This window comes from Nerophis ophidion, linkage group LG10 (assembly GCF_033978795.1).
Source record: "Nerophis ophidion isolate RoL-2023_Sa linkage group LG10, RoL_Noph_v1.0, whole genome shotgun sequence".
NCBI lineage: Eukaryota > Metazoa > Chordata > Actinopteri > Syngnathiformes > Syngnathidae > Nerophis > Nerophis ophidion.
The window spans coordinates 44,501,853-44,526,078 of NC_084620.1; the positions used below are offsets into that span (position 1 = coordinate 44,501,853).

The following is a 24,226-nucleotide window of genomic DNA, read 5'->3' on the forward strand; positions in this document are numbered from 1 at the left end:
TGTTACTGATGGTAACCTTTGTTACTTTGGTCCCAGCTCTCTGCAGGTCATTCACCGGGTGTGTGGTACTGGGATTTTTGCTCACCGTTCTAATGATCATTTTGACCCCACGGGATGAGATCTTTCGTGGAGCCCCAGATCTAGGGAGTGGTCTTGTATGTATTCCATTTTCTGAAAATTGCTCCCAAAGTTGATTTTTTTCACACCAAGCTACTTGCCTATTGTAGATTTACTCTTCCCAGTCTGGTGCAGGTCTACAATTATTTTCCTGGTGTCCTTCGACAGCTCTTTGGTCTTAGCCATAGTGGAGTTTGAAGTCTGACTGTTTGAGGCTGTGGACAGGTGTCTTTTATACAGATAACAAGTTCAAACAGGTTCCATTAATTCAGGTAACGAGTGGAAGACAGAAGATCTTCTTAAAGAATAAGTTACAGGTCTGTGAGAGCCAGAGATCTTCCTTGTTTGAAGTGACCAAAAACTTATTTTCCACCATAATTTACAAATAAATTCTTTGAAATTCCTACAATATGAATTCCTGGATTTTTTTTTTCCACATTCTGTCTCTCACAGTTGAAGTGTACCTATGATGAAAATTACAGACCTCTGTCATCATTTTAAGTGGGAGAACTTGCACAATCGGTGGCTGACTAAATACTTTTTTTGCCCCAATGTGTGTGTGTAAAATATATATATATATATATATATATATATATATATGTATGTGTATATATACATACACATATATATATATATATATATATGAATGTGTGTATATATGTATATCCATATGTGTATGGATATATATATATATATAATATATATATATATATATATATATATATATATATATATATATATATATATATATATATATATATATATGGGGACGGCGTGGCGCAGTGGGGAGAGTGGCCGTGCGCAACCCGAGCGTCCCTGGTTCAATTCCCACCTAGAACCAACCTCGTCACGTCCGTTGTGTCCTGAGCAAGACACTTCACCCTTGCTCCTGATGGGTGCTGGTTGGCGCCTTGCATGGCAGCTCCCTCCATCAGTGTGTGAATGTGTGTGTGAATGGGTAAATGTGGAAGTAGTGTCAAAGCGCTTTGAGTACCTTGAAGGTAGAAAAGCGCTATACAAGTACAACCCATTTATCATTTATTTATTTATTTATATCCATATATACATATATATACACATATATATATATATATATATATATATACACACACATACATATATATATATATATATATATATACATAATATATACACACACGTGTATATAAATATATATATAAATATACACATACATACATATACATATATGCATTTATACATACACATACATATATTTATATATACATACATATATATATATACACACACATACATACATTTATATATATATATATACACATATATACATACATACATACATTTATATATATATATATATATACACACACACACACACATATATACACACATATACATACATATATATATTTATATATACGCATACACATATTTATATATACACATATACATACATATTTATATATACACATATCCATACATATATATACTAGGGGTGTAACGGTACGTGTATTTGTATTGAACCGTTTCGGTACGGGGTTTCCGGTTCGGTGCGGAGCAGTACCGAACGAGTTACACACGAACATATGAAGTAGCCGCCTATGCTAAAGTCTTAACAAGCTGCTCCGCTCCGTTCTGCCTGCACCCTGCATTGTCCCGCCCACACAACCATCTGATTGGTTACATACAAAGCCAATCAGCAATGCGTATTCAGAGCGCATGTCGTCAGCGCTTTAGTGTCGATGTCGAGCAGATAGGTCTTTAGCAGGGGAGCAACGCACTCTCCCCAAATTATATTCCAAGTCAACTACTTTCTAAACATCACTATGAGCCCGTTGACCTTCTAGAAACAAACTGCAGCTCAGCTCACTCTCAGTTCTGGCTTTAGGTGAAGGCTAGTTAGCTTTGAGCGTAACGTTAGCTCATTTTGCTGTGTGTGTGTGTTTTACGGACAGTGTTGTTTGAGGTGTTGAAGCAGCAAAAAAGGACATTAAATGAAGAGTTTCTGTCTCTGCTAGTGTATAAAATGATGTAAGTGCATCATAAACCCTACATGAACTCCATGGTCAGGGATGAATTTTCAGCTATAGTTACATGAATCATTAGTAATAGAGCAGCCTAGTTTTGAATGGCAGGGTCCATGCTATCACATGTTGATAAAAATATAACATTTACATAGAAAAAAATCAACTACAGGCTTCCCCAATGCTGTAATAAATTAAGCATGATGAGTTGACTTGAAACTGTTTAATGTTGCACTTTTTATATGTAGAAGAAAAGTTGTGTCATTTTATTTAATCAAAGCAACAACTTGAAGCGGTTTAATGTGGATTAACGTGGACAGAATTATTAGTGTTCCCAATGTTAAAAGGATAAAGCCATTGTTTACAAATATGGTAAATAAATAACCAAAAAAATTATATTTTGTTGTTTTCTTACTGTACCGAAAATGAACCGAACCTTGACCTCTAAACCGAGGTACGTACCGAACCAAAATTTTTGTGTACCGTTACACCCCTACACACACACACACATATGTTTGATGAAAGTGACAGTTTGACTATGCCTAATGACACGTTGAAACATTTTCTGATTGGATGTAGAGGAAGTGCAATGAGATTGACAGTGTGAGGAAAAAGGAAGGACTGACCAGGCTGAGACGTAAAGTGACTGTGAACAGGGTAACCAGGCTGCTGATGGGGCAGATACTGCATAGCCTGGAAGGCGGATGCTCCTGAAATGGTGAAAGTAAATAAAAATACATGTTAAAATGCATCCCTAACTTTCAACATGCATTTAAAAATACATTTTAGGTGCATAAAAAATATTTTGAACCAAGTTCAGGTGATTTAAATTGAAGGAAGACACTTTTTGCATATTTAAAAATCAAAGACCATTTTTTGTGATTTTGATGTCATGATCTCCATCTTCTTCCGCTTATCCGAGGTCGGGTCGCGGGGGCAACAGCCTAAGCAGGGAAACCCAAACTTCCCTGTCCCCAGCCACTTCGTCTAGCTCTTCCCGGGGGATCCCGAGGCGTTCCCAGGCCAGCCGGGAGACATAGTCTTCCCAACGTGTCCTGGGTCTTCCCCATGGCCTCCTACCGGTTGGACGTGCCCTAAACACCTCCCTAGGGAGGCTTTCTGGTGGCATCCTGACCAGATGCCCGAACCACCTCATCTGGCTCCTCTCGATGTGAAGGAGCAGCGGCTTTACTTTGAGTTCCTCCCGGATGGCAGAGCTTCTCACCCTATCTCTAGGGGAGAGACCCGCCACACAGCGGAGGAAACTCATTTCGGCCGCTTGTACCCGTGATCTTATCCTTTCGGTCATGACCCAAAGCTCATGTCCATAGGTGAGGATGGAAACATAGATCGACCGGTAAATTGAGAGCTTTGCCTTCCGGCTCAGCTCCTTCTTCACCACAACGGATCGGTACAACGTCCGCATTACTGAAGACACCGCACCGATCCGCCTGTCGATCTCACGATCCACTCTTCCCTCACTCGTGAACAAGACTCCTAGGTACTTGAACTCCTCCACTTGGGCCAGGGTCTCCTCCCCAACCCGGAGATGGCATTCCACCCTTTTCCGGGCGAGAACCATGGACTCGGACTTGGAGGTGCTGATTCTCATTCCGGTCGCTTCACACTCGGCTGCAAACCAATCCAGCGAGAGCTGAAGATCCCGGTCAGATGAAGCCATCAGGACCACATCATCTGCAAAAAGCAGAGACCTAATCCTGCGGTCACCAAACCGGAACCCCTCAACGCCTTGGCTGTGCCTAGAAATTCTGTCCATAAAAGTTATGAACAGAATCGGTGACAAAGGACAGCCTTGGTGGAGTCCAACCCTCACTGGAAATGTGTTCGACTTACTGCTGGCAATGCGGACCAAGGTCTGGCACTGATCGTACAGGGAGCGTACCGCCACAATAAGACAGTCCGATACCCCATACTCTCTGAGCACTCCCCACAGGACTTCCCGAGGGACACGGTTGAATGCCTTCTCCAAGTCCACAAAGCACATGTAGACTGGTTGGGCAAACTCCCATGCATCCTCAAGAACCCTGCCGAGAGCATAGAGCTGGTCCACAGTTCCACGACCAGGTCGAAAACCACATTGTTCCTCCTGAATCCGAGGTTCGAGTATCCGGCGTAGCCTCCTCTCCAGTACACCTGAATAAACCTTACCGGGAAGGCTGAGGAGTGTGATCCCACGATAGTTGGAAGACACACTCAGGTCCCCCTTCTTAAAGAGAGGAACCACCAGCCCGGTCTGCCGATCCAGAGGTACCGCCCCAGATGTCCACGCGATGTTGCAGAGTCTTGTCAACCAAGACAGCCCCACAGCATCCAGAGCCTTAAGGAACTCCGGATGGATTGCGTCCACCCCCGGGGCCTTGCCACCGAGGAGCTTATTAACTACCTCAGCGACCTCAGCCCCAGAAATAGGAGAGCCCACCACAGATTCCCCAGGCACTGCTTCCTCATAAGAAGACGTGTTGGTGGGATTGAAGAGGTCTTCAAAGTATTCCTTCCACCTATCCACAACATCCGCAGTTGAAGTCAGCAGAACACCATCCGCACCATACACGGTGTTGATAGTGCACTGCTTCCCCTTCCTGAGGCGGCGGACGTTGGTCCAGAATCGCTTCGAAGCCGTCCGGAAGTCGTTTTCCATGGTTTCCCCGAACTCCTCCCATGTCCGAGTTTTTGCCTCCGCGACCGCTGAAGCCGCACACCGCTCGGCCTGTCGGTACCTGTCCACTGCCTCCGGAGTCCTATGAGCCAAAAGGACTCGATAGGACTCCTTCTTCAGCTTGACGGCATCGAAGACCTCTATGATGTCATGATATACTGTATATTTAAATAAATAATATATATATATATAAGGGCTGTCAAAATGTACGAGTTACCTCATGTGATAATCACAAATAAAGATTGCATTAGTCATGAACACACTTCGAATAATCATGCAATAAAAGCTCTTTCACTATGCGCTCAATGATCAGATCAATGCATACGTCAGAACAGACATGAGAATGGAGACTCCGACTGGTGTAGTCGCTGTCAATGTCATTCCAAAATACAGCCTGAAAGAACTTTAGATGAAAACTTACAGGTTTAGTGCAAATAAATTCAAGCAAAACATTTAAAAATGTTCCTGGGTGACAATCTTGACAATAAAATTGCATTACAATTTCTTTTTTTTTTTTACCAGATTTTAATTATGCATCTTTGATTATTCTAATTCCAATACGTGATGAAACATTATTTTTGACAGCCCAAAAATAAATACATTTTAGAAAAAATGCACACATACACACCAACTTGCAAGTAAAAGGGTTGCTTTGGGATTACTTGGATTTCTGCATAAAATGGTCATAAAATGTGTTTTCATCTTCATCGAAGCCACAACAATTGACAGTCTGCTTAAACTAATACCGCACAAAAAATTATAGATTTTCATCTTTTAATTGAACACAACATGTAAACATTCCCAGTGCAGGTTGGAAAAAGTATGTGAACCCCAAGGCTACTGACTTCTTCAAGAGCTGATTGGAGCCAGGACTCTGCTGCCCTGCCCTATAAAAAACACACATCTGTGATAAGTGTGCTGTTATCAAGAAGCATTGTCTCGCACCACAGAGCTCACAGAAGATCTACAATCAAGAATTGTTAACTGGCATAGGGCTGGAAAGCCTTGATGTCCATGTGTACACAGACTGTCTACAAATGGAGAAAGTTCAGCACTCTTGCGTGGTCCACCTGACTGTGAGAGCACAGCCCAAAATGATCAGTGCGGTGAAGAGGAATCCTTGAGTGTCAGTTAAAGTCTTACAGAAATCTCTGGCACATGCTGAGATTGTTTTTGACAGGCGGATTGGCGTTCATGTGTCTGGGAAAACACTTGAGACGAAAGTGTTTGCACAGAGGTTAAAACCCTTTTGCCGTTTGTTAGCATCAATGTTGGCAATAAAAGTTAAAAATAGGACTGTGTAGCTCCTTCTGGGGAATACAATACATCATATTACTTTAATTGGATTTCACGTAAAAAACAAGGCCTTATTTTCAATGTGTGGTGGCAGTGAAAATACCCCCTGTGCCACATTCAATTACATTAAGGGGAAACGCACGCACGAAAGTATTCGGACTCCTATGAATAAAAATCAAAAAAGTATTTATTTTTTTTGTCCTGCAGCCCATCTTTTATTATTAAAACGGAATATATGACATGGTCATAAGTATGCAGTCCGTCCATTTCTTTTGATCCTCCTTGAGATGGTTCCGCTCCTTCATTAAAGTGCAGCTGTGTTTTAATTAAACTGATTAGACTTGATTAGGAAAGGCACACACTTGTCTATTTAAGACAGAACAGCTCACAGTGCATGTCAGAGCAAATGAGAATCATGAGGTCGAAGGAACTGCCCACGAAGCTCCGAGACAGAATTGTGGCAAGGCACAGAGCTGGTCATGGTTGCAAAATAATTTATGCAACACTTAAAAGTTCCTAAGAGCACAGTAGCCTCCATAATCCTTAAAACGACAACAACTCTTCCTAGACCTTGCCGTTCAGCCAAACTGAGCAATCATGGGAGAAGAGCCTTGATGAGAGAGGTAAAGAAGAACCCAAATGTATGGGGGTGTTTTACAGCTGAAGCTGCAGGGACCGGTCAACTGGTTCCAATCAAAGGGAAGGATGACTTCGGACCAGTACAACAAACCTCTTCCAGAGTGCTCAGGACCTCAGACATGGCCGAAAGTTCACCTCCAACAAGACGACGACCCCAAGCACAGAGCTAAAATAACAAAAGCAATGGCTTTGGAACAACTCTGTGACCATTCTTGACTGGCCCAAACAGAGCCCTGACCTAAACCTAATCGAGCATCTCAGTAGAGACCTGGAAATGGCTGTGCACCAACATTCACCATCCAACCTGACAGAACTGGAGAGGATCTGCAAAAATGAATGGCAGAGGATCCCCAATCTAGGTGTGAAAAACATGTTGCATCATTCCCAAGAAGACTCATGACTGTACTCGCTCGAAATGGTGCAAATACTCAATACTGGGCAAAAAGGATATTTCTGTTTTTTAATACATTTGCAAACATTTCTGTACTTTTCTGTCAAAATGGGCTGCTGAGCGTACATGATGTGAATGAAATTATCTGTGAAAAATGTACAGGGGTCTGAATACCTTCCGTACCCACTGTGTGTGTATTATATATATATAAACAAAACTACAACATCCTCTACAAATAACTTATTTTAACTAAAACCATCAGTTTTTTTACACAGGGATGTGTGTTGAGGGCCATACTCTTCACACTACTGACTGCACTGCTAAACACCCCAGCTGTCTTTCCAAAGTTTGTGGAAGACAAAGCAGTAGTGGAGGCATCAAATACATATCTGATGAATTGGTGCAAAAAAAAATTGCATCAAGGTACAAAAAAAAAAAGGAGATTGTGGACTTCAGAAATGTTAAGACACCTTCCTTCTCCCCTGCACATCAGAGGAGCAGTAGTCTTCAGCTTCAGGTAGGGCTGGGCGATATATTGCGGGTTTGTCTCTGTGATATAGAAAATTACCATATCGTAAAATTCGAGTATACGTTTTCATGCAGTTGCTTTTAGCTGCTGGCATTACTCTACAGGCTCTTCCTGCTTTCCTGTTTCTCTTTCTCACAGACAGCAAGCGCATCTTCGTACATACGTCGCATACATATACGGCCACGCGGAGCAGAGAGATAGTAGCATGGGTAACGTTAGCTGTTCTGTGAGTGGTAATACGAGAGAAAGAAGGTGCGAATCTGGTAACAAATGAAGGAAGAATTAATTCCCAAGAAAACCAGGAGGGTCCATCGTCTGGCGGTGGTTTGGCTTCAAGAGGGAATATGTCGAACAGACGACCGTAATTTGTCAAGTGTGGGGCAAAAGCGTAGCTAAAAAAGCATTATTAGAAAAGTCATCCGCTAGAGAACGAAGACTGCTTACTTCGCATGTCAACATCTCCATTCGGTGCCACACAAACAAAATGCCGAGGCAACCATTTCCAGATCAACACCGTATGAAAAAAATAGTCATCAACATGAGGAGATAACGTCCGCAGTAAACTAAAACATCGCGAAGGACGTACACAATTTGATTTCCTATTATGCAGCTAATTTTTATTTGACAGTTCTTGAAATATCTTGTGTGAAATCATGCACAAAAGTGCACTTTATTTTGTTTTAAACTATTGTGGTGGCGTTCTGTACAAAAAGTGTACTTTAATTTAGTGGTTTTGATATGTCATCTTGGTGACATCATGCACAAAAGTGCACTCATAGCTAGTTTTTTAATTTCTGACAATCTTGCGCTTTCTGCTGAGTGTGAATGTTGCCTGTCTATCTGTGTTGGCCCTGCGATGAGGTGGCGACTTGTCCAGGGTGTATAGCCTTCCCCCCGATTGTAGCTGAGATAGGCACCAGCGCCCCCCGCCACCCCAAAGGAGAATAAGCAGTTGAAAATGGATGGATGAATGTTTGTGCCACTGCTTAATAACTGTTTAATAAATACAGTTGTGGTAAAGTGACTTAGTTGTGATTTCCCTCTCTGCATGAAAGTATAAAATGAGCACATATTAATGCAGTATGAACAAGAATGTTTTAAAGTAGACATATAGAATCATCATACTGCTGTGATTATATGCATCAAGTGTTCATTCAAGGCTAAGGCAAAATATCGAGATATATATCGTGACATGGCCTAAAAATAGAGATATTAAAAAAAGGCCATATTGCCCAGCCCTAGCGTCAGGTATCTTGGAGTTCATCCATACTAGAACCTCACCAAGACCCACAACATTTCCTGTCTTTTCAAAAAGGCACACCATCATCTGTACTTCCTCCCTCTGGCATGCTGAACTAAGGAGCTCTAGCCTTCGGAGCTTCTACAGATGTGCGGTGAAAGCACTTTCTACACTAAATGGGCTAAATCTTGTGCCATCTCGTGTGTGCTGGTAAGACATTAAAGTTCCTCAAATGTTTCACGTCATATTGTTGTGAATGTTCATCGTGGTGGACTACATGGCCACAGTCTAAAAAAAAAAAAACATGGCTTTTACAGCTGCACATCAAAGCTTGACTGGTAAACACCAGAAAGAACATGAAACATGGATAAGTCAGTTCTTTGGTCTTATCTAAACTTGAGCAATTAAGGTAAATGGATGCTGCTTTTGTTTGGCGAAGGAAAGGTCAGTAACTGCGAGTACTGTACCTACCCAAGCATGGTGATGGGAGCGGAAGGCTAAGGAGCTGTTTTGCGGTTTCAGACACATAAAAACTTGATCAGATGCATGGGACTATAAAACACTATGTTGATATTTTTACAAACAAAGTATTAGTTATTAACAGGAAAAGGAACAGATAGGTCCACCATAGAACGGTGGTTCTAAAGTTGTTTTCAAATCTTATCAGGGATTAGATGTTTTTTTGCTTTTAAAATCTGCAAAGAACAAAAAAAAATATCAGGGACCTGAAAATATTACAGAATTGTATTTTGTTTACACTAAGTTAGAATCTTTAAAATGTTTCAAAATATTACAACTGATAACTCAAATTACTCCCTTCTATACACTTAATTGGTTGCTTCTGAGATAGGATCGATTGTTTAAGTCCTTATGTGGGTCTTGCGGTTTAAAGCAGCAACACTGCTACACTGAATTTTAAAACACACTTTTTTTTTTTTCAATGAAATTGTTCGCATAATATGATTCAGTTCACTAAATTCAAAAAAGCTTTTGTAATAAAGACAACAAATCAAACCTCAGTCAGCCCATAACACAAGTGACTCCTTTCTCATGCTATTAGAAGAAACTTTTAATGCTCAATGTATTTGACCTACCTCTGATCTGAGAGCTGCTGGCAAAACTGACTGGTACAGACGGTCCGGGGGCATAGGCAGCGGAATGCTGTGACGGAGCCACCCCATAGGAGTCGTGGACACTCTGGGCCCCGCTGAACTGCCCGTGCTCAGCCGACCCAGAACTGAACGCAGGTGTCTGATAATGACGAGTCTTGAAAAAAACAAAAATAACTTACATGTTAATGACAACCAACTTAAAGCATATCTCTACAAGAAAGAGGAGTTATTAGACTGGTTAACTAGACTTGAGAATATTTTTCTATTTTTCCACAAATGTATTTATACACATCTCCAAGATGGCGCCGCCCGGACGGGCTGCAGCATCGCGGAGCTCTTGCTAAAGATGGCACATTTGGCAGAAATACCAGACAATTCTGCAAACTTCATGGCTGGCTCACATCGTGGTCACTCCGTGATCACTTACGACCGCCAGACACTTCTGGATGTGGACAGATCGGGCCGTATTGGACTGATAAACGCGTGCTTGCTAGACCTGCTAACTAGCACGGGAATACTTCGGCGGCTACATCCAGCGGCCTGTGAAGCAGGGGAGTATAGTACCAGCGGAGGCCGTCTACAGAGCAGACGCCAGCGGTGTGATCGGAAACGCGGATGCCGAGAGGGGCTAAAAAAAAAGCTAAAGGCTAATCCCCACAAAACACCACTTCCCTCCATCCTGAAGCCAGATTTAAAAGGAAGACACAAGCCTACTGGCCTAGGTAAGGAGTCAGTTAAATTAGAACAAGTTGTTTCTGCTTTGAGTCAGTTAAATTAGAACAAGTTTTTTCTGCTTTGATTGTTTCAGAGTTGGACATGCGTTCTACTGAGGTGGCAAATTATGATCTGTTCAGTTTATCAAAGCACCAAACAAACAATCAGAACATGCGTTCTACTGAGTTGGCAAACTATGATGCGTTCAGTTTATCAAAGCACCAAACAATTGGAAAATTCCCGTCGTATCAATTCCTAGATATGGTCAAAATTATAGTGCACTGGGCATAATAAACACAACATTATTAATATTGCTACTACAGATAATTTGATCAAAAATGTCCTAAAACAGCCCACTACCTATAATATAGTTTTTTTAAACATAAGATCATTGTCTCCCAAAACTTTGTTAGTTAATGAGGTCATCAGAGACAACAATCTTTTAACGTCATCGGTCTAAGCGAAACCTGGCTTAAACCAGACGACTTTTTTGGGGTAAATGAGGCATCTCCTCCTAACTATACATATGCGCATATTGCCCGTTCCCTTAAAAGGGGGGGGGTCGCACTAATATACAATGAAAACTTTAACCTTAGTCCTAACATAAAGAATAAATATAAATCGTTTGAGGTGCTTACTATGAGGTCTGTCACACCGCTGCCTGTTATCTACCGTCCCCCAGGGCCCTATTCGGACTTTATCAATGAATTCTCAGAGTTTGTTGCTGATCTAGTGACGCACGCCGATAATATAATTATAATGATGGACTTCAATATCCATATGAATACCCCATCGGACCCACCGTGCGTAGCGCTCCAGACTATATGAATACCCCATCGAACCCTCCGTGCGTAGCGCTCCAGACTATAAGTGATAGCTGTGGTCTTACACAAATAATAAATGAACCCACGCATTGCAAATTTAATACGATAGACCTAGTGCTTGTCAGGGGTATCACCGTTTCCAAAGTTATGAGACTCCCGTATACTAAAGTATTGTTCGATCATTACCTTATAAAATTTGAGGTTCAGACGCATATTCGTCAAACTAATAATAATAATAACTGCTATAGCAGCCGCAACATTAATACGGCCACGACGACAACTCTTGCTGACCTACTGCCCTCGATAATGGCACCATTCCCAAAGTATGTGGGCTCTATTGATAACCTCACGAACAACGTTAACGACGCCCTGCGCGAAACATAGAACAGCTAAAGTTAAAAAAGGCTCCAAAAAAGCGTACGCTGTGGTTTACAGAAGAAACTAGAGCTCAGAAATTATGTAGAAAGCAGGAACGCAAATGGCGCACGACTAAACTTGATATGCACCATCAAGCATGGAGTGATACTTTAATAACTTATAAACGCATGCTTACCTTAGCTAAAGCTAAATATTACTCAAATCTCATCCACCTTAATAAAAACGATCCTAAATTTTTGTTTAGTACGGTAGCATCGCTAACCCAACAAGGGACCCCTTCCAGTAGCTCCACCCACTCAGCAGATAACTTTATGCAATTCTTTAATAAGAAAATTGAAGTCATTAGAAAGGAGATTAAAGACAATGCGTCCCAGTTACAACTGGGTTCTATTAACACAGATAAGACTGTATATACGGCGGATACTGCCCTCCAAAATAGTTTCTCTCGTTTTGAGGACATAACATTACAGGAATTGTTACAACATGTAAATGGAATAAAACAAACATGTTTACTTGACCCACTTCCTGGGAAACTTATCAAGGAGCTATTTGTATTATTAGGTCCATTAGTGCTAAATATTATAAACTTATCACTTTCCTCTGGCACTGTTCCCCTAGCATTCAAAAAAGCGGTTATTCATCCTCTCCTTAAAAGACCTAACCTCGATCCTGACCTCATGGTAAACTACCGACCGGTGTCTCACCTTCCCTTTATTTCAAAAATCCTCGAAACAATTGTTGCAGAGCAGCTAAATGAACCCTTAGCGTCTAACAATCTATGTGAAACCTTTCAATCCGGTTTCAGGGCAAATCACTCTACGGAGACAGCCCTCGCAAAAATGACTAATGATCTATTGCTAACGATGGATTCTAATGCGTGATCTATATTGCTGCTCCTCGATCTTAGCGCTGATTTCGATACAGTCGATCATAATATTTTATTAGAACGTATCAAAATACGAATTGGTATGTCAGACTTAGTCCCATAACAATGTGACCTGGGACTACGTTAAGGTAATGTGTGGAGTTCCCCAGGGTTCGGTCCTTGGCCCTGCACTCTTCAGCATATACAAGCTGCCGCTAGGTGACATCATACGCAAATACGGTGTTAGCTTTCACTGTTATGCTCATGACACCCAACTCTACATGCCCCTAAAGCTGACCAACACGCCGGATTGTAGTCAGCTGGAGGCGTGTCTTAATGAAATTAAACAATGGATGTCCGCTAACTTTTTGCAACTCAACGCCAAAAAAACTGAAATGCTGATTATCGGTCCTGCTAGACACCGACCTCTATTTAATAATACAACTTTAACATTTGACAACAAAACAATTAAACAAGGCAACTCGGTAAAGAATCTGGGTATTATCTTCGACCCAACTCTCTCCTTTGAGCCACACATTAAAAGCGTTACTAAAGCGGCCTTCTTTCATCTCCGTAATATCGCTAAAATTCGCTCCATTCTGTCCACTAAAGACGCTGAGATTATTATCCATGCGTTTGTTACGTCTCGCCTCGATTACTGTAACGTATTATTTTCGGGTCTCCCCATGTCTAGCATTAAAAGATTACAGTTGGTACAAAATGCGGCTGCTAGACTTTTGACAAGAACAAGAAAGTTTGATCACATTACGCCTATACTGGCTCACCTGCACTGGCTTCCTGTGCACTTAAGATGTGACTTTAAGGTTTTACTACTTACGTATAAAATACTACACGGTCTAGCTCTAGCCTATTTTGCCGATTGTATTGTACCATATGTCCCAGCAAGAAATCTGCGTTCAAAGGACTCCGGCTTATTAGTGATTCCCAAAGCCCAAAAAAAGTCTGCGGGCTATAGAGCGTTTTCAATTCGGGCTCCAGTACTCTGGAATGCCCTCCCAGTAACAGTTCGAGATGCTGCCTCAGTAGAAGCATTTAAGTCTCACCTTAAAACTCATTTGTATACTCTGGCCTTTAAATAGACTCCCTTTTTAGACCAGTTGATCTGCCGTTTCTTTTCTTTTTCTCCTATGTCCCACTCTCCCTTGTGGAGGGGTCTGGTCCAATGGCCATGGATGACGTACTGGCTGTCCAGAGTCGGGACCCAGGATGGACCGCTTGCCTGTGTATCGTCTTGGGACATCTCTGCGCTGCTGATCCGCCTCCGCTTGGGATGGTTTGCTGCTGGCTCCGCTGTGGACGGGACTCTCGCTGCTGTGTTGGATCCGCTTTGGACTGGACTCTCACGGCTGTGTTGGATCCACTATGGATTGAACTTTCACAGTATCATGTTAGACCCACTCGACATCCATTGTTTTCGTCCTCTCCAAGGTTCTCATAGTCATCATTGTCACCGACGCCCCACTGGGTCATCATTGTCACCGACGTCCCACTGGGTGTGAGTTTTCCTTGCTCCTTATGTGGGCCTACCGAGGATGTCGTAGTGGTTTGTGTTGTGGTTTGTGCAGCCCTTTAAGACACTAGTGATTTAGAGCTATATAAGTAAACATTGATTGATTGACATCAGTGTTTCCCAATTAAAATTTGTTAGTTAAGGTGGTGTCTCTCCAGGGGACAGGCGGGGTGGGTGGGTGTAAGTAAGGAACAGTGTAACTCGGCCTGTCGCCATCGCCATCACGTCTCCACCTCATCGCTGCCACCACAGCCTGGGGGCACGGCTTCCACCTGTCCCTCCAACAACTTGTATTGCTGCTGTGCCAATCACACCGCTATGGCAAGTTCCCCGATTGGCGGACAGCTCGTTTATGTTGAGTTTTTGGATCAGGAAAAGAGATTGTTCCAAAAAACACACAAAGGAGCGATAAGGCTACCCTCAACCTAAAAAACTGCACGTATACAGGGTAACTTTAGGATCAGAATAAATTAGAGTTTAAAGTCGGGGTCCCTGCACCATCTCTTTGTCAGTTTAGGGTCATTGACCTGGAAATACGTAGAAGAGATAGGCTTTTACTTACTGAAATAACAGCGGTTGGGAAAAGTTGTTTACTGCGGTCTCCGAGTAGTGCACCAGGTCGACTATGGCTGACGGGACTGCCTGAAGATCAGAAATAGCAAAACAGTCACTCTTAGGGGAAAACTGCACTTTTGGAGAATTTTACCCATCAGCCATAATTCCTTTGTGAGACAAAACAGCTCTTTCTTTTTCAGATTTTGAAAAACTCCTAGTATGAGGCGGCTGGCAATGCAGGCACTGTGAGACAAAAATCAAGTAATCTATGTGACTTTTAAGGAAAATTGTTAGGGGTTTTCTAATTACCTTTCTTCTCATAAATGCACATTACAATGAAATTGCAATTTTTTCAATGGGAGCGTCACAATGTCATACTTTTGCGTCTGAACAACTTTATTTCTTCTATTTTTCACTTTTTTGAGTGGATTAATATTGGCCTGTGGATAACTGGATCGTTAGACACTGGACTTTTGAGGAGGAAATATTATACTGTTACAAACAATTGTGTGGCATTGCTTCCAAGCTGATTATCACAACCAATAGGGCTTGGCGATGTGTCAAAGAAAAAACTGTTTTTACATTGTTTTTAACCTGCCATGTCTATAGACTATGTACTCAAAAACAAATAAACTAGGGATTAGTTTAACGTTTCATTAACATTCCAAGTGAATAATAAAAAGAAATTGAATACGAAAAAGCACAATAACAATGTACTAATAAATTGAAGTTGACATGTGTCAAAGCGATTCTGGACCACCGTCCGCCGCCTCAGGAAGGGGAAGCAGTGCACAGTCAACACCGTGTATGGTGCGGATGGTGTTCTGCTGACCTCAACTGCAGATGTTGTGGATAGGTGGAAGGAATACTTCGAAGACCTCCTCAATCCCACCAACACGTCTTCCTATGAGGAAGCAGTGCCTGGGGAATTTGTGGTGGACTCTCCTATTTCTGGGGCTGAGGTCGCTGAGGTAGTTAAAAAGCTCCTCGGTGAAAAGGCTTCAGGGGTGAATTAGGTCCGCCCGGAGTTCCTTAAGGCTCTGGATGCTGTGGGGTTGTCTTGGTTGACAATACTCTGCAGCATCGCGTGGACATTGGGGGCGGTACCTCTGGATTGGCAGACCGGGGTGGTGGTTCCTCTCTTTAAGAAGGGGGACCTGAGGGTGTGTTCCAACTATCGTGGGATCACACTCCTCAGCCTTCCCGGTAAGGTTTATTCAGGTGTACTGGAGAGGAGGCTACGCCGGATAGTCGAACCTCGGATTCAGGAGGAACAGTGTGGTTTTTGTCCTAGTCGTGGAACTGTGGGTTCTTGAGGGTGCATGGGAGTTTGCCCAACCAGTCTACATGTGCTTTGTGGACTTGGAGAAGGCATTCGACCGTGTCCCTCGGGAAGTCCTGTGGGGAGTGCTCAGAGAGTATGGGGTATCGGACTGTCTTATTGTGGCGGTCCATTCCCTGTACGATCAGTGCCAGAGCTTGGTCCGCATTGCCGGCAGTAAGGCTGTCCTTTGTCACCGATTCTGTTCATAACTTTTATGGACACAATTTCTAGGCACAGTCAAGGCGTTGAGTGAAGTGAAGTGAAGTGAATTATATTTATATAGCGCTTTTCTCAAGTGACTCAAAGCGCTTTTACATACTGACACCCAATATCTAAGTTACATTTAAACCAGTTGAGGGGTTCCGGTTTGGTGACCGCAGGATTAGGTCTCTGCTTTTTGCAGATGATGTGGTCCTGATGGCTTCATCTGACCGGGATCTTCAGCTCTCACTGGATCGGTTCGCAGCAAAGTGTGAAGCGACCGGAATGAGAATCAGCACCTCCTAGTCCGAGTCCATGGTTCTCGCCTGGAAAAGGATGGAATGCCATCTCCGGGTTGGGGAGAAGACCCTGCCTCAAGTGAAGGAGTTCAAGTACCTAGGAGTCTTGTTCACGAGTGAGGGAAGAGTGGATCGTGAGATCGACAGGCGGATCGGTGCAGCGTCTTCAGTAATGCGGACGTTGTACCGATCCGTTGTGGTGAAGAAGGAGCTGAGCCTGAAGGCAAAGCTCTCAATTTACCAGTCGATTTACGTTCCCATCTTCACCTACGGTCATGAGCTTTGGGTCATGACCGAAAGGATAAGATCACGGGTACAAGCGGCCGAAATGAGTTTCCTCCGCCGTGTGGCGGGGCTCTCCCTTAGAAATAGGGTGAGAAGCTCTGCCATCCGGGAGGAACTCAAAGTAAAGCTGCTACTCCTTCACATCGAGAGGAGCCAGATGAGGTGGTTCGGGCATCTGGTCAGGATGCCACCCGAACGCCTCCCTAGGGAGGTGTTTAGGGCACGTCCAACCGGTAGGAGGCCACGGGGAAGACCCAGGACACGTTGGGAAGACTATGTCTCCCGGCTGGCCTGGGAACGCCTCGGGATCCCCCGGGAAGAGCTAGACGAAGTGGCTGGGGAGAGGGAAAGTCTGGGTTTCCCTGCTTAGGCTGTTGCCCCCGCGACCAGACCTCGGATAAGCGGAAGAAGATGGATGGCTGGATGGATGGATGTGTCAAAGTAAAAGAAAGTTATTATTTCAACACCGGTGGTCCAACTATGGTATTAGAAGCTGTGAAGTTATCATCAATGAACTAACGAAGATGTTTGATTGCTGGTCGTGCTCACAACTGGCGCCAGTCGTAACACACAGCTTGATGGCAACAAGCAGACATTATATTTGCCAAAGAAACATATTACCTGATATATACAAGTCATTTGGCTCTTTATTTTGGAATTAATTGGGGGCTGTTTGTCCGAGGGGCAGGCACAGAAAGGGCCCCAGAAGGGTGCAACGTGCAGGATGCATGTATAGAGAGCTGGCTCTTGACTGACAGATTCTGTTTACTTCCGCATAGCCAGAAGTGGGCCGTTAAAAGTTGGACTTTGCTTAGCTGTTCCGCCGTGTCTTTTTTTTTTTTTAATGAATGTGACACTGAATTTACAGGCTCACGGAGAGCACAAGTCATGTGCTGAAAGATACATCATCCCATCTGTCGGCACGTCATCCCAGTGAGGGAAGACATTTAAGTGACCGTTTCATCTTCTTTGAAATGTTGAGCTATAGTGCTTCATAACACTCCTAAGACTGCCATGATTAGTGGTAGCAAACACAGAAAGTGCTCTCTTTGTGGCCATGCACTCTGGGAAATCAAGGTGCCCAGTTAAGAAGATGTGCTAATGTTTAAAATGACCAAAAAACATGTTAACATGAATGTCTACTACATTACATTTATACTTACAGCATGTAAATAAATGTCGATGAAGGTTAGTGGATGTTTTCAGTGCTTTTATTGGCGGACTTGATGAATCCCTATTACCTGCATTGTAAGCAGCTTCATGCTAGCAGTTATTTTACTATTCACAACGTGTCTCACGTAGGAATTGTGGATACACGGCAACAATTCTACAAAAAAAGTACAGTCTTCATTGAAAAATGTTCAGCAGTGTTAAAAGTAAAGTAGAGTTTATATTACGGCAGAACTTACCCTGAATGCTGAGAAGGTGCTGGCCAGCATGCATGGGGAGACTGGTTTGGTAGCTAGCGGATGTCAAAGTAGTGATGTCACTAACACAGCAGAAAGACAACAGTTAACCTTACATACAGCGTACATCAAACAGTTCTTCAAGTTCCACCCACCTCTGCTCCTTCCTACGTCTCTTCTCCTCTTCGTGGAGAACCTTTTTGAGTTGCAAGAACAGCTGATGTTTCTCTTCTTGGAGACCCTGAAGCTTCTCGCCCATCTTCATCACCTGAATTGTTACATTATTATACTTCTAAGGGGTAAAAAGTTATGCACTCTGAAGTTGTACTATTTGTTGTTTCCCTCTCGACCAGGGATGTATTTCCTTTGGATTTTTTTCGACACCAACATCAATAATATTTATGGATACTGGTATTCATCAGTACTATATGTAACATCTCTCCCAGCAGGGAAGTCTTTTATCAACAGCTGCTTTTGAAGTCCTAAACAAATATGTTTGCAGTTCAAGGTGCAATGCAGTAGTTGTGTCATCTTCTTGTAAAGAGCAGACAGATTAGTGACAGCGTGACATACCGTATTTTTCTGAATATAAGTCGCAGTTTTTTTCATAGTTTGGCCGGTGCGACGTATACTCCGGTGCGACTTATGTGTGAAATTATTAACATATTACCGTAAAATATCAAATATTATTGATCTCATTCACGTATGAGACTAGCCGGATGTCAGCAATCGTCACAAACACACGTTAACCAATGAAAATTCGGTGGAGGCGGGTCATGGCAGAAATGCATTGTGGGAAAAGAAGATGCTACAGCAATCGTCACACGCGTGTCAACCAATGAAAATTCGGCGGAGGCGTGTGCACTGTGGGAAAGAAGACGCTACCTGCTACGGTACATTGGCGGTAACTTATAAAAACAAAGGGCTGAACAAAAATGGCACCGAAAAGAAAGCATCTACTGCAGGTTACAAGCTGGACGTAGTGAAATACGCAGCAGGAAACGGCAATCGAGCAGCAGAAAGAAAGTTTGGAGTAAACTCCATACCTGCCATCATCCCCGGAGGCATAACCAAAACACTCCAGCCACTTGACATCTCCGTGAATAGGAGCTTTAAGGCAGTGGATGATGGAAGGAGAGCACAGCTTCGCGGCAACCGGGAGAATGCGCCATGCAACTTTTCTGGATGTATCGACAAAGCATGGGCTTCAGTGTCAACCAAAACCATCCAGTCCGGATTCAGAAAGGCTGGAATAATTGGAACTGCACCTGACAATGACTCTGACGTAACCGACGTACCGAAAGAAGAGGAAGCGGCGCATTGTCTTCCTTTGGAGTTGGCAGAATTGTTTAGAAGCGACACCGAAAATGAAGATTTCATGGGATTTAGCAATCAGGAGTGACAGATTGTTTGGTAAATGTATAGCATGTTCCTTTATGTTATAGGTATTTGAATGACTCTTACCATAATATGTTAACATATCAGGTACGTTCTCAGGTGGTTATTTATGCGTCATATAACAGCCTGTAGTTCACTATTCTTTATTTATTTAAAATTGCCTTTCAAAAGGTCTGTTCTTGTTGGATTTTATCTAATAAATTTCCCCCAAAAATGCGACTTATACTCCAGTGCGACGTATATGTTTTTTTCCTTCTTTTTATGCATTTTCGGCATGTGTGACTTATACTCCGGTGCGACTTATACTCCGAAAAATGCGGTATTTACCACGGTCAGTTGTATCTATTGTTCAGAATCTTAATGGTCCTCCTAAACCAAACCAATTAGTAACTGATACAAAAAAATACTGGTAATCTGTATACATCCCTACTTCGGTATAAAAAAAATCCCATTTACCATCTTGTAGGCATGTTGTTGACATGAATGATCCTCAAACAATTTCATTGTAGGTATTGAGGCAACAGGAAGGGGGCTAACTACCTTTGCAACACACTTGCCTATATTCTTGTTCAAACTGTTATTTTGCACTAACTGTCACGGTTTGGTAGCGATGCTTAGAGGGTGCTCCTGTTTGATGCCGTTGTTTACGTTGGACAGCAAATCAGATTTTTTGGCCCTGAAGAGATACAGATTAGTCTTAAAGCTCGGAAAAGCTTCAAATCTAATATTTTCAGATTTGGTCCACATCGGGAGGTAGTCCGAATCTGTTTGGATTCTGATCTGTTCAAATGTGGCTGCAGTCTGAAGTTGTTTTCCATCATTTCCCATATTTTCGGGTAGTGGCGATTTCCTTTTCCGGTCAACTTCCTTTGTTTTCACTTTATCCAACTTTGTATGCAAGTGAGGTCATATCCACACCAATGTGTATGTACCGTATTTTTTGGTTAATAAGTTGCTCCGGAGTTTACATCGCACCAGCCGAAAATGCATAATAAAGAAGGAAAAAAACATATATACGTCGCACTGGGGTATAAGTCGCATTTTTGGGAGAAATTTATTTCATAAAATCCAACACCAAGAATAGACATTTGAAAGGCAATTTAAAATAAATAAAGAATAGTGAACAACAGGCTGAATAAGTGTACGTTATATGACGCATAAATACCCAACTGTGAAAGTGCCTGGTATGTTAACGTAACATATTATGGTAAGAGTCATTCAAATAACTAAAATATAGAACATGTATACGCAGAGGTTGGTAGAGTAGCCAGAAATTGTACTCAAGTAGGAGTACTGTTACTTTACAGATGTATTACTCAAGTAAAAGTAAGGAGTAGTCACCCAAATATTTACTTGAGTAAAAGTAAAAAGTATGTTGTGAAAAAACTACTCAAGTACTGAGTAACTGATGAGTAACCTGTTTGTTTAATGATTACGGCAACAAATAATGCACAAAAACATAAAAATAGCAACGAGCAAATTCAGAGCCAGTATTATCTCTTAAGCAACTAAAACAATATATATTAAATAATAGCACATTGAGCCACAATAACTTAACAGCACCATAGGCTCAGTAGGCATTGATTGATTGAAACTTGTATTAGTATATTGCACAGTACAGTACATATTCCGTACAATTGACCACTAAATGGTAACACCCCAATAAGTTTTTCAACGTTAATCAATTGCTTAATAAATTACCAAGTCGAGGTGATCTACCTCATCTATACATACACACACATATCATATATATATACACATACATACATTTATATATAATTTATATTTATTTATGTTCACATGTTAAAGGTGTTTTAATGAATATACGTGCATGTTTAACACATATAGATTCCTATCTTTCATGAAGACAAGAATATAAGTTGGTGTATTACCTGATTCTGATGACTTGCATTGATTGGAATTAGACAGTAGTGGTGATAACGTCCAAGTTTTCAAATGGAGGAGAAAAAAAGTCCTCCTTTCTGTCTATTACCACATAAAAGTTGTTGTTTTTTGGCATCTTATTTGTCCAGCTTCCATATTAGTTTTTAAACACTTTACAAGAATTACAAGGGACGGCGTGGCACAGTGGGAGAGTGGCCGTGCGCAACCCGAGGGGCCCTGGTTCAAATCCCACAAAGTACCAACCTCGTCACGTCCGTTGTGTCCTGAGCAAGACACTTCACCCTTGCTCCTGATGGGTGCTGGTTGGCGCCTTGCATGGCAGCTCCCTCCATCAGTGTGTAAATGTGTGTGTGAATGGGTGAATGTGGAAGTAGTGTCAAAGCGCTTTGAGTACCTTGAAGGTAGAAAAGCGCTATACAAGTACAACCCATTTATCATTTACATTGGCGGCAAACTCCGTAGCTTGCTAGCTTGTTTGCGCTGGCTTTGGGAGACTCTTATTTTGTTAGCGCAGGCGCGATGGAGCGGCACTTTTACTGTGAAGACAAGAACTGCGCGATCGGTCTTTAGGCTTTTGACGGGAAGTACGGTTGAAATAAAAAGTGTATTTTTTCCTTTTCATTTTGGTTGATTGATTTAAACTTTTATTAGTAGATTAATTGCACAGTACAGTACATATTTCGTACAATCGATCACTCAATGGTAACACCCCAATAAGTTTGTCAACATATTTAACGGTCATGTGGCCGCCTGGCTCTGTTTGATTGGTCCAACGTCACTATTGACAGCATGTGTTTGGTGAAACGCAGGCATTCGTAGATCCTACTTTGAAAAACCAAAACAAACATTAATAGATCGATAAAAAAAGTAGCGAGTAGGGACCTGAATGTAGATAAATGGAGCGGAGTAAAAGTAGCGGTTCTTCTCTATAAATATACTCAAGTAAAAGTAAAAGTATGTTGCATAAAAACTACTCTTAGAAGTACAATTTCTCCCAAAAGTTACTGAGGTGGATGTAACGGAGTAAATGTAGCGCGTTACTACCCACCGCTGGCTATACGTTTACCAAAAAATCTGTCACTCCTAATCGATAAATCCGATGAAATGTTCTTCCTCAATGTCGCTTCGAAACAACTCTGCCAACTCCAAAGGTATGCGCCGCTTCCTCTTGTCGTTTTCTGCTGCATATTTCACTACGTCCAGCTTGTAATCTGCAGTACATGATTTGCTTTTCGGTCCAATTTTTGGTCAGCCCTTCTCAGTTTTTATAAGTTACCGCCAACGATGAAATGATCCATTTTAATAGCTACGGCAGTAGCATATAGCAGTTAGCATTCCATGACCCACAATGCACTTCTGCCATGACCCTCCCCCGCCGAATTCTTATTTGTTGACGTGTATGTGACGATTGCTGACATTTTCTTTATCTCTTCCGCGAATTAGATAAATAATATTATTTGATATTTTACGGTAATGTGTTAATAATTTCACACATAAGTTGCTCCGGAGTATATGTCACACCCCCAGCCAAACTATGAAAAAAACTGCGAATTATTGTCCGAAAAATACGGTATTTGATGTTCAAACTGATAAACTTTTTTTTTTTTTTTTTGCAAATCATTAACTTTAGAATTTGATGCCAGCAACACGTGAGAAAGAAGTTGGGGAAGGTGGCAATAAATACTAATAAAGTTGAGGAATGCTCATCAAACACTTATTTGGAACATCCCACAGGTGTGCAGGCTAATTGGGAACAGGTGGGTGCCATGATTGGGTATAAAAACAGCTTCCCAAAAAATGCAAAATTTTTCACGAGAGGATGGGGCGAGGTACACCCCTTTGTCACCAACTGCGTGAACAAATAGACAGTTTAAGAACAAAGTTTCTTAAAGTGCAATTGCAAGAAATTTTGCGATTTCAACATCTACGGTCCATAGAGAGAATCTGGAGAAATCACTCCACGTAAGCGGCATGGCCGGAAACCAACATTGAATGACCGTGACCTTCGATTCCTCAAACGGCACTGTATCAAAAACCGACATCAATCTCTAAAGGATATCACCACAAGGGCTCAGGAACACTCCAGAAAACCACTGTCACTAAATACAGTTTGTCGCTACATCTGTAAGTGCAAGTTAAATCTCTACTATGCAAAGCGAAAGCCATTTATCAACAACATCCAAAAAAGCCTTCAAAGTGGAAAAGCGTTCTGTGGTCTGACGAGTCCACATTTTAAATTGTTTTTGGAAATATTCACCATCGTGTCATCCGGACCAAAGGGGAAGTGAACCATCCAGACGGTTATTGATGCAAAGTTCAAAAGCCAGCATCTGTGATGGTATGGGGGTGCATTAGAGCCCAAGGCATGGGTAACTTACACATCTGTGAAGGCACCATTAATGCTGAAAGGTGCATACAGGTTTTGGAACAATATGTGCTGCCATCTAAGCGCCGTCTTTTTCATGGACGCCCCTGCTTATTTCAGCAAGACAATGCCAAGCCACATTCAGCACGTGTTACAACAGCGTGGCTTCGTA

General features: G+C 42.2%; 1 protein-coding gene across 7 annotated transcripts in view; it reads right to left on the reverse strand.

Moving 5' to 3' along the window:
• The window catches only part of gps2 (G protein pathway suppressor 2), a 44,969-nt gene that overhangs the window by 5,691 nt on the left and 15,052 nt on the right, over nt 1–24,226 (reverse strand). For 3 of the 7 annotated variants that reach the window (XM_061913869.1, XM_061913868.1, XM_061913870.1), the window contains exons 4-9: nt 18,542–18,654; nt 18,390–18,469; nt 14,879–14,958; nt 14,026–14,166; nt 9,987–10,158; nt 2,747–2,830 (exon numbers count right to left, since the gene is read on the reverse strand). In XM_061913869.1, coding sequence (XP_061769853.1) covers nt 2,747–2,830; nt 9,987–10,158; nt 14,026–14,166; nt 14,879–14,958; nt 18,390–18,469; nt 18,542–18,654 — 670 coding nt within the window. Of the gene's footprint in view, nt 1–2,746; nt 2,831–9,986; nt 10,159–14,025; nt 14,167–14,878; nt 14,959–18,389; nt 18,470–18,541; nt 18,655–18,959; nt 22,935–22,965; nt 23,040–24,226 lie in introns of those variants that run through there. The other 4 variants (XM_061913871.1, XM_061913874.1, XM_061913875.1 and 1 more) reach the window with 3 other exon arrangements.